General features: G+C 47.1%; 1 protein-coding gene across 1 annotated transcript; it reads right to left on the bottom strand.

Moving 5' to 3' along the window:
* Positions 1–4,281: 4,281 nt before the first annotated feature.
* On the bottom strand, positions 4,282–5,508 carry LOC136453948 (auxin-responsive protein SAUR50-like). The gene has a single exon (XM_066454496.1). The coding sequence runs from the start codon at positions 5,338–5,340 to the stop codon at positions 4,867–4,869; it is 474 nt and encodes a 157-aa protein (XP_066310593.1). The 5' UTR covers positions 5,341–5,508; the 3' UTR covers positions 4,282–4,866.
* Between the last annotated feature and the right edge of the window lie 5,798 nt (positions 5,509–11,306).

An 11,306-nucleotide genomic window follows, 5' to 3' on the forward strand; every position in this document is an offset into this window, starting at 1 on the left:
GAATAAATCAGATCGATGATGATGAGGACGAGCTCGAGCTGGTCAGCTGGATGGAGCCGGCCCATGGAGATTGGAGGCTATCGGCCGAGGCCGAGTGGGCGGCCAGCCGCGGGCGGCCGGCCGGGGGCCTTGTGGGCCGGCGACGGTTCGGCGGACAGGTGGAGGCTCAGCGTAGGGCAGGGGTGGCGCAACGGCGACGCTGCTGGCCGCCTAGGGTTTTCCGATTCCAGCGTTTCGCTCCTGGGAGGCTCGGACAACATACGCTCGCTAGTGTCGAGTCGGATGCTAAGGGCGACAGGAACTTGGGGAGTGGCCAAGTGGGCAGCGTGAATGTACAAATTTGTCCGTCGAGTGTGGTCTGTGGGTTGGCTTGTGGGCTACTTTGCGTTAATTTAGAGTTAAATAAGAGACTGAGAATAACAGAGAACAATAAATTGAGACCTTAACTTATTATTATACATGACCTTAACTTATTATTATACATGTATGTACTCGTAGAGTACTAGAGTATAGTCGTAGAGCTACAGTGTAGAGTACTAGAGTATACGCTATACCAGCTTTTTTTTAAACGGAACCGGCAGGAGAGCTGCCTATTATATTAAAAAGAAGAGAGCCTTAAAAAGACAATGTACAAATTTGTACAATGGGGCCACAGTCCCCGAATCCTCGACACCGAAGAGTTTACATCATGCGTACAATAATAAGTTAGAGACGTGTTTTGCTCCCGCCAGTTGCCCATAGGCTCGCATCATCCTTGATTTTCTAGAGGAGTTGCATTGTTGCGGACTTCTTGTGCTCGAAGATTCTTGTGTTTCTTTCATTCCACATCTCCCAACAGACAAGGATGATGATGGAGCGGAGACCTCGTCTCGCCGTCGAAGGTGTGCGATCTATGTTTTTCCACCAAGTTTGTACCGAGCCTCCTAGCACCCGTATACACGTACTATACCACTTGACTTCTATGTAATTGCCGTACTCCCTATATACCAGGTTCTGTCTGGATCTACTAGCAGCTTTGCGCAGCGTGGCTTAACTGGGTTCATCTATCAGTCAGGTGGTTTCTTCTTCTTCATCAAGTGATATATATGATGCAGATGGAGGCGGCGCTATATCTTATGGTCGGCTAGGCACGGCGGCGCGCGCGGCTTCTGGTGACCGGCCGGCGGCCGGAACAACCGCGGGCAGCTTCTGTTGAACTATTAAACCCCTTGAGCTATGCAGAGCTGCTGGTACTGTACATCAAGTCATGAAAGTCTGATCCAAGTCTGAACGTGATGTTTTGCCTGGCATTGGAATGACGAAGCGTGCTGAGTTTGCAGACAGTGCCTGCGTTGAAAAACAATATGTGCAACTGTAGATACATTGATAGATTCATGCTCGCTGGTTCTGTGAAAACTACAGGTGCAGATCGTACTATATATGTGTATGCATCATCGTCTTTGAATTTGCATTAGCCATGACATGTTTACTTCACGATTTGACCTGTTCTGTCTTCTTCAGTATCACATACTACTTTCATCCCATAAAAAAGTATTTCCACGAGATTCATGCTGGACAAAACTTTCTTAAATTTGACTAAATTTATAGAAAATATTAGCAACATTGTATCTCCAAATAAATTTATTATGAAAATATATCCACCGATGTATCATGTATCTAATGATGCTAATTTGTACCATAAATATTAAAGTTTTCTTATATATATTTTGTTGAAGTTAAAAATATTTGACTACGGACGATGATGAAAGCTGTAGAGAGCCAGAGTAAGTTCCAGTGAATTAAAGCTCAACTTCTCCAGCATCAGAAAAGTTATCTCTCATATTTTTCTTTTAAAAAATAAAAAAGGAAAAGAAAAAAAGAGGCAACCGCAGAACCACTGGGTCAGTTTGATATAGCTAGCTAGATGTCCATATGTGTAAAAAAATCAGCCAAAGCAACCATTCAATTATATATCACTCTCCGCATAGAGAGAGTACTCCATCCTTCCCTAAACAACTGTTGTTGTTGTTTGCTTCCGTACCGTAAATTCGACTCGATTTTTAAAAAATACATACAACATTTGTGTCTCCAAATAAATTTATTACAAAAATAGATTCAAAGATCTATCTAATGATATTAATTTTGTATCATAAGTATTAATATTTATAGATATATGTAATCAAAGATGTTTCTCGAAAAATAAAAACGACAGTTATTTAGGGACACGAGTATATTATATGTGCACAATCACAATAATGCATGGTTGCACCATGTCTTGCCTCCCTAGCGAAGACACGACCACACGATGCAGAAAGTAGCATGGATCATCAGTAAGTCAGATCTCAGGGGGGGCTGCTCTTGAACAGTTGAATTCCTTGCGCTAGACATGACGTGCGTATTGTCCACCAAAAGTGGCGCATGAGCTTTGACTTGCAGTCCCTCTCATGATTATGAGCGTTTTTTTTTGGCGGAGGCTGCTGGCCGCGACGTGCGAGGAGAAGGTCAAATGGTCAATTATTCGAAGGTTTTTGTTAGGGCCATATTTAGTTTACCCTAAATTTAAACTTTGGCACTATAAAAAAAGATTTTCTGTCACATCAAACTTGCGATACATGCATAGAATACTAAATGTTAACGAAATCAAAAACTAATTGCACAATTTGGTTGTACTTTATGAGACGAACGTTTTGAGCCTTATTAATCAACAATTAAATAATTATTACCAAATACAAACGAAATACTACACTGCACTGCAGTGTCGAGAAATCCGGCGGCGCCAAATCGATGGCCAACTAAACATGGCCTTGGATGCGTGACTGCCTGACTGGTCCTGCACTCGTGTAAGGATTGTCGACGGAATCGATATGCGGCGCGCGACAGCGTGCTTGCTGCGGCCGGAGCTGGAAGCATGCTGTCTTCACTGTTCATGTATAGCGGCCGCCACAAGAAGCAGTAGCAAGCTCCATTTCACTGGTGAAGTTTTTTTTTCTTCAGCTCCACCAGCAGTTCTACTAGTAGAGTTGAAGCTATTTTGGTGAATTGTTTGATGGGATTTGCCAAGTGTTTTTTTACACTTGGCAAAGAAAAAAATAACACTCGGCAAACGAAAAAAACATTTTTTAACCCTAGCAGCCTGCCCTTCTCCCCGTGCCGCTCCCCTTCTCCCCGTGCCGCGTCCGCACGCCCGCTCCCCTTCTCCGCGCACGGGCACGCGCCACCCCCTCCTCCCTCTCGGCCCCGGCGCGGCCCCGCCCTCCCCTCCTCCCTCGCAAGCGCACCTCCCTCCCTCCTCCACCGCCTCCACCAGATCCGGCAACGGTGGCGCACGGGGAGGCCGGATCCGGCCACGGCGCGGCCGCCCCCTTCTCTCCCTCTCTTCCCACCGCCGGCGCCCCTCCCCCTCCTCTCTCTCCTCTGTCTTCCCCGGCGGCGGATCCGGTGCGGCCACCCCCTCCTCTCCCTCTCTTTCCCGGATCCGGCGGCCGTGCCCTCCTCTCACTCTCTCCCCGGCGTGGCGGGTGGTGGCATGGTGGTGGTGGGCGCCGCCGAGGAGACCGACGGTGGCCGGCAGAGAGCGGCTTGTGGTGGATTTTTTTTCGAAAAAAATGTTTGTGGTGGCTTTTTTATTTTTTTTAAAAAAAATATTTGCCGAGTGTATTTTGGGCACTCGGCGAAGTCTTTGCCGAGTGTCCGACAAAAAACACTCGGCAAAGTCTGTTTGCCGATAAAAATTCACCGAGTGTCGTTTGCCGAGTGTCACACTCGGCAAACCGTTTGCCAAATGTTTTGTAGGTTTGCCGAGTGCCAGGGGCACTCGGCAAATCTCCTTATTCCCGTAGTGATAGATAGATATATAAAGATGAGATAAAATAAAAAAAATAGTGATTAATAATATTTCGAAACTGCATTGCATCATCCTCATGCATATCGCAGTAGGCAAATAGTACGCTGCTCCTTCGAGATAGAATAAACCTAGCTACTGACCTAAAATAACATGTATTACTCCCTCCGTCTACACAAAAGAATGCAATTCTCATATCCCGAGAAGTCAAACAATTTACAGTTTGACTAGAATTATATAAAAAAATACTAAGACTCATAAAACAAAATAAGTATAATTAGATTAGTTATAGAATATATTTTAATAAAAAAAGTATTTGGAGATATAAATACTAATATTATTTTCTTTAAACTTGGTCAAACATGAGCTAGTTTGACCGTTACACTTCCCATAATTACGTTCTTTTTTGACGAAGGGAGTATTACTTGAAACTAAAACGACCAGCAAACTTTTGTATACAGGATTGACAGAGTTGATCGATCCCACACATACATATTTTGGGGTCACCAGCATTAGGATGCATGCACATCAAGAGAGAGACTCTCTTCTAATGTGTACGTGTCATGGTGTACATCCACCGGTGCACATCAGGAGAGCACGTTCTCTTAAGAACAAAATTTACTTTCTCAGCCACTACTGAATGGGTATTACATACAGTGGCGGATGCAGAACATGATTGAGGATGGCTGATCTATTTTTCTTTCTCTCTCTATTTTTCTTCTTTCCCCTATCTCTTCTTCTCCCTCACCCTCCCCATATTTCCACTGAAGCACCAGCTGGGCTGGAGCCCCCTCCCCTAGATCCGCCCCTGATTGCATATAAGTTTTCAAAGAAAAGAAGAGAAAAAAATAAAGTCGATACACACTGTATGACCAAAAAGCCAACAAGAGTCTCTGCTATGAATGACGCTTACTCATGCATAGCAGTAGCTAGAGAACTACTACTAGATTAGAGTTCATACGACAGCACCATTAGCTCACTAATCATCATTAGTTCATGCATGCTCGACCGACTAATCTTTTCTTTTCTTTCTGCTCATCTCAGACTCACCTCCTCCGACCAACCATCGGCGACGACCGCGGGCTCAGCACCCGGTACCAGGCCGCGCGGCCCTTGCTGCCGCTGTGCAGACCGCATATCGGCGAGGAGGCGGCGGCTACCTCTTCGTCGGCGTCGGCGGCGTTCTCCATCTGCCACAGCACGTCCAGGAAGGCGTCAACGTCGCAGCCGGGCAGCGCGAGCGGGCCCTGCGCCGCGTACCCGTACTCGCGCTCCGCGTCGTCGAGGAGGCGCCGGAACAGCGGGTGGTTGGCGCATTCGGCGCGCACCACGAACCGCTCCCGCTCGGGGCCCACGTACACCGAGAAGCACCCCGGCGGCGACGACGACCGACCGCGCCCGGAGCCGCCGCCGCTGCTGCCGGCGCTCAGCCCGGACTTGCACCGCTGCAGGGTTCTTGAGATCAGGCTGCTCTTCCTCCCGACCTTGCCTATCGACGTCGTCGTCGCCACCGTCGACATGGGATCTAGCTTTTTCTTCTTAATTATATTATTATATGGATGATGAGTGCAAGAAAAGCAGCTGCTGCTGCTTCGAAGAACAGAGCTGAGCCGAGACGAGGCGACGAGGATCAGGTTATAAGGAGACGGTCGAGCAGGGAACGAAGCAGCCAGCTGCTAGCTATTTGCATATGCGAGCCGTACTTTTTTCAGCGAACCAACCGTATTTTTCTGAACACCAAATCAGCCCACCATACTTTCAGCGGTCAAACGAAGCCAAACGAACGAGCCGCTGGAACGCGAACAAGCAAGGGACGAAAATGTGTGCGAGGGAGTAGCTTCGCGGCAGGAAAAGGCAACCTGGCCCGTGTCGTGTCGTGTTGCTTTCCCACGAATCGCAATTATTGGGGTGCTAGGATTCACGACTTTGCGGGTGCTCGTGACGGCGACTGCGAAGCCTCTCAAGGTCAAAGCCAAGAGTCTTCTACACAGAGAGATGTGCCCACGGACAGGCACATCAGGGTAGACTGGTAGCACGTATATATCCAGCTCTGAATTTTTTACATTTTAGTCTTTTTTTTTTGAAAAGTTTCTCACAGATAAATCTTTGGCGGAAAAAATTTAGAAAATAGACCCTTAGCTCGGCGTCATTGATGCTGGCGCCGAGCTAACACGTCTCGCGCCAGCGTCTCTCGCGCCGAGCTCCTCGATACGGTAGATGACATGGCAGTGAGCTCGGCGCCAGAGTGACTAATGCCGAGCTCGGCGCCGTAGATCTTGGCGCCGAGCCTTTAATACCTATGGGCCCCGCGCCTCTCTTCCTCTCCCTCTTTCGCCCTAGCAGAGCCGCCGCCGCCCGCGCCCTTGCCTCAACCGACCGCCCTCGCCCGCATCCGCCCCGCACTCGCGCCCGCTCACGCGCCCCGAGCCCCACGGCCGCCCCGAGGCCGCCCGCTCCCCGCGGCCGCGCCGTTGCCCGCGGCTGGCCGCCCGCGTCGCGGCCAGCGGCCCTCCTCCGCCCTCCACCGTCGTCCTCGCCTTAGCCTCGCCTTGGCCTCCACCGCCGGCCTCGCCCCGCCTTGCCGCCCTCCACCGCTGTCCTCGGCGGCGGCCGCCGTGCCTCCCGCGCCTGTCGAGCCGGACTCGCCGCGCGGAGCCCCGGCCACCGCTGTCGTCGGCCGCGCCACCTACAGCGGCCCGACCGTGACACCGCCAGCCCAGATCGTCGGCCTAACCCACGCCCATCGTCCACTGTGACTCCGTCGACGTCCGCGGATCAGTCGTTGGAAAGATAAAAATTATGAATATGCAATGTACCTACTTAGTTGGCATTTGTTATTTACTAGTTAATATGATGACTCAGGTAGTTGATTTAGTTAGTGATCTAGTGAGATATATATGTCGATAGATAGAAACATAGATACATAGGTACATAGATATAGTTAGATAGCTACTTAGATATATAGTTACATATTTAGTTAACTACATATGATCTAGCTATTTAGTGAGTACACTGTAAATATATACGTAGTTATTATCTTATTTACTTAGTTTGTAGTTAGAACGTACTTGTTAGGTACTATTTATCGTCTAATTTGGACTAAATGACATGTGTTTCGTTACGTGTTTGAACTAGATGGACAACCTAGTCACCATATATCATGGAGGCACCATTGAAAGCGACTGCTATGGATATGTTGAGTTTGTTGACACGCAAAGCGTGCCTGTGCTATTCAATGATAGGCCTTTATTTAGTGAGATGGTTGCAAGGGCTCGGAAGGAGCTGCATTGCCTTGGAGATAATGGTATTGCAGTTGATGGTGTACTACACCTAGGTTCTCCTCCTAACATATTCAGGCGAATGATCTTAATTAGTTGTGCGGATCAATGGGAGAACTATGTGAGATCGGCTATGAAGAGCCAGCTGCAATGTTTGGACATGGTTGTGCGTCGGGTGTTAGTTGATCCCATCCCTCATGGGTTTACCCCAGCAATGGATCATCAGACACACATCGACCCACCCGTTCTAGAGCCTTATCTGCATGTGCAGATTGCACCTATGATTTCCGATGCTCAATCTGCCCTCAATGCGGTAGTTGGAGATGGTTGTCAGACTCATGTTTCCGTGGTAGATCCTCCTTATGAGATCCCTTTGACATAGAATCATCCGAGTAAATGTCTTAACCGTATGGTTTTTGGGAGCTTACTCCGTTCCTTACATCTATTTCTTTCATTCTTTCCTCATTTCTCTACTGATGTTGCAGGAGACATTCCTGAGAATATGGATATGCCCCCTGTTGCTGCGCAAGTGCACTTTAGAGATGGATTCCGTGGCTCCAATAGTGTTGAAATTATGCATGATTCGGAGCCATATGAGATGGCTAGGGCTCTTGATTCTGATGATGATCGCCCTGTTGGAGAGCTGACGAAGAGTGATGTTGTGATGATGAGGCGTATCTTTCCCGGCCGCCGTGATCCTAGAGTTCATGAGTTCAGCGATCTTGCTCATTCCGATCAGGCGTTTGCAGAAGGACATGATGATGAGCTCCTAGAAGCTCCTAAGGCCGGTCCTAACATGGTAATTGAGAATGGAAGGGTGTTCAATGACCTCCCTGCTTTGAAGAGGTGGTTGCAGGCCTTTGCAGTGATATGAAAGAGGCCTTACAGGGTATTGCATTCATATGTGGAGCGCCGTTACACAGTTGTGTGTGACAAGGAACGCTGTCCATAGAGGGTTTATGCAAGGAAGCAACAGATAACCAGAAAATGGAAGATCATAAAAGTTGTCGAACCACATAATTGTGCTGACCATGAGCTGACACTGAGGCATCGACAGTTGACATCTACCCTCATTACCAAGTGATTGATGGGAATTCTGCAAGGAGAACCCAACATGAAGGTGGGGACAATTATCAGGACCGTTGAGGCGTTATATGGAGGATATGTGATAACTTATGGTAAAGTATCGAGGGCTAAGCAGCGAGTGTGGAAGATGATATATGGGGACTGGGAGGATGGGTATGAGCAGCTGCCAATTCTTTTCAATGCAATCAAAGCGGTGAATCTAGGCATGCATTATGAGTACATCCCAAAACCTAATGCATGGAAGGATGCGAGGCAGATATTCTTCCATGCCTTCTGGTGCTTCCCTCAGTGTGTCGAGGCCTTTAGGCACTGTCGTCCTATCTTCTCCATTGATGGTACGTTCTTGATTGGCAAATACCAGGACACACTTCTTATAGCCATATCCTGTGACGTGAACAACAAGTTGGTTCCTTTGGTATTTGCTTTGGTTGAGAAGGAGAACAATAACAGTTAGGGATGGTTCTTGAAGCTAGTCTGGATACACGTGGTTGAGCCTGGCAGTGAGGTTGGCATCATATCTGATAGGCACCAGGGCATACTTAATGTCGTGCGAGAGCAGATGGATGGGTATGCACCTTTGCACCATCGTTGATGTACTCAGCACCTTGCTGAGAATCTACTCTGGAAGGATGGTGTGAAGGATAACTTTGATTTGTTCCAGGAGACTGCTCGACAGCTTGAGGACAAGTACTTTTAGGAAAAATTGGACCAGGTCAGAACCGCATCAAATGCAAAAGGTAGATAATGGATCACAGGTTTGATGAGGGATTTGGAGAAATGGATGAGAGCTCACGACGCTGGTGGATGAAGGTACGAGTTTTAGTGTAGCAACATGGCGGAGTCATTCAAAAAGTTGCTATTGGGGATACATGGTATGCCCATGAATGCAATCGTTCAATTCACCTTCTATAAGCTTGTTGCCTGGTTCAACGATAGACACGCTCATGCATTGCAGTTGCAGAGTGATGGAGAGATATGGGCTCCAAAACCAAAGGCACACCTAGAGAATGCAAGAGAAAGGGCTGGCACACATGAGGTTACATGCTTTGACCACGCCACATGGACTTATCAGGTCGAACATAGGGGCGATACAACATCCGATGGTGAGATCCAAGAGTCGAGGATACATGTGGTTGTCCTCTAAGATTTCAAGTGCACTTGTGGTAAACCAAGGCAGTACCACTTTCTATGTTCTCATTTGGTGGCAGCAGCTAGGCATCGCAACTATAATATCGAGAGGAGGATACCTCACGAGTTCAGAGTCGACATGCTTGTGCACACATGGAGCCCCCACTTCGTGCCTTTCCGGGACCCTGGAGAGTGGCCTCTATATGATGGGCCGAAGTACATTGCGGATCTAGCTTACCGTTGGAACAAGCGTTGATCAAGGCAGAGGACGAGGCACGGGATGGTTATGGATCAGATACCCGGAAGAACGAGGCGTGGGGGAGGAACTCCATTTGTTACTGACCCCGAGCAGTACGAGTACGGCAAGTGTGGTAGACTTGGCCACAATTCACAAAGTTGCCATTGGCAGATTAGTGAGGTGAGACTATTGGTTGATTTTATTATTTTATATTTGTCGTATTCATTTAATTAATTATGTATGTCTCAATTTATGCTTATATTTGTGTCAATTACTTATACATTTCTAAGTTCATGCTTTATTGTATATTGAAATTCTAATTTATTCACTTTTTTCTAGGATGGAGCAATTCCACCTGCTCGACCTGATGTACGAGACGACCCACCGAGAACATCTCATAGCGTTGGGGCAGGTAATAATCTATAAGTTTTGTTCAAAATTTAGTGAGCGTACATGTGTTCGTGAAGTAACAAGAGACTATGTTTTATTCGATGCGTCCGTATCATTAAGCGAAATATTGAGACCATAAATAATAAAAACAACCACATAATGAAAATTCAATACTATGTCACATTACACAATATATTAATACTAGAAGTACGTGCCGACAATAGACATAGGGGCAAATGCACGTCTAAATCCTCAGTCTGAAATGTACTGAGTAAGCAACTCATCATCCGAGTATCAGTCCTCTACTACAACTCTATTGCTGTGGCTAGGCTTACCTGCGTTTCTCTAACCTACCTGTCACCTATAGTAAGCGGCCTCCGCTTCATCTACGACTGCTGCAGCCTGAGTGAAGAACGTGTCGTCATCCTCCTCCGCCTGTAAGTCCATCTCTGCTAGACCGATGAGCTTGCTCAGTCTGCTAGTGTCTTCCTCTACCTGCTCCGCCTACAACCCTGCCTCTGCTAGAGCGATGAGCTCGCTCAGTTTGCTAGTATCATCCTCAGCCTCCTGCGTCTGCAAGTCCACCTCTACTAGAGCAATGAGCTCACTCAGTCTGCTAGTGTCGTCCTCATCCTCGTCCCCCTCATCAGACAACACAATCAGTGAATGAACGGTGCGACCAACTCGAGATCTATGCTCATCTAACTTCTTCTCCTCATACCTTGCACGAGCCAGCTCTATGGCATGTTCCTCGCTGCAACCAATCTCTTCATGTATAAAATGCAATCAGTTAGCAACGCGATTATATTTCATTTAAAATCATGCAACGAAAAAAATGCTTTCAAGCACTCACTGCCACATAATGCAACAACATGCTCGTTCAAGACCTGCATCTGTACTCTTGTCTCCTCCCTTGCCTCATTCCTTGACCTCTCCTCCTCTAACGTCATCCACCTCTCCAATCTCTATTTGTTAAGCCCAACATCGATCGAGTTACATATACCGCGCTATCTAGCAAACTCACACATCTTTTCTTTGTGATGTTTAACGAATATGTTGACATAGTTAGGTGCATATCCCCTCTTCCGTGCAATTACTTGCCTCTTCTTTAGTTCATCCAAGAACTTAGTTTGACCATCATAACATTCCCACCTGCATTTTCTGGTGCTCTGTTCAAACGGCAAATTCTATCATATATGTCTTAGCAAAAGAAACAAAATACGATTTTATATTTATCACAAAAATAATCAACATCATCATACTCAACCATATGGCCGCAATAATGTTCTATTCTAAGCTCCGAAGGGACTAGGCCATAGTTGAATTTAACACCACATTCGCACATGACAGGAGGTGCTTTATAAAT

The sequence above is a fragment of the Miscanthus floridulus genome, chromosome 5 (genome assembly GCF_019320115.1).
Source record: "Miscanthus floridulus cultivar M001 chromosome 5, ASM1932011v1, whole genome shotgun sequence".
Taxonomy (NCBI): domain Eukaryota; kingdom Viridiplantae; phylum Streptophyta; class Magnoliopsida; order Poales; family Poaceae; genus Miscanthus; species Miscanthus floridulus.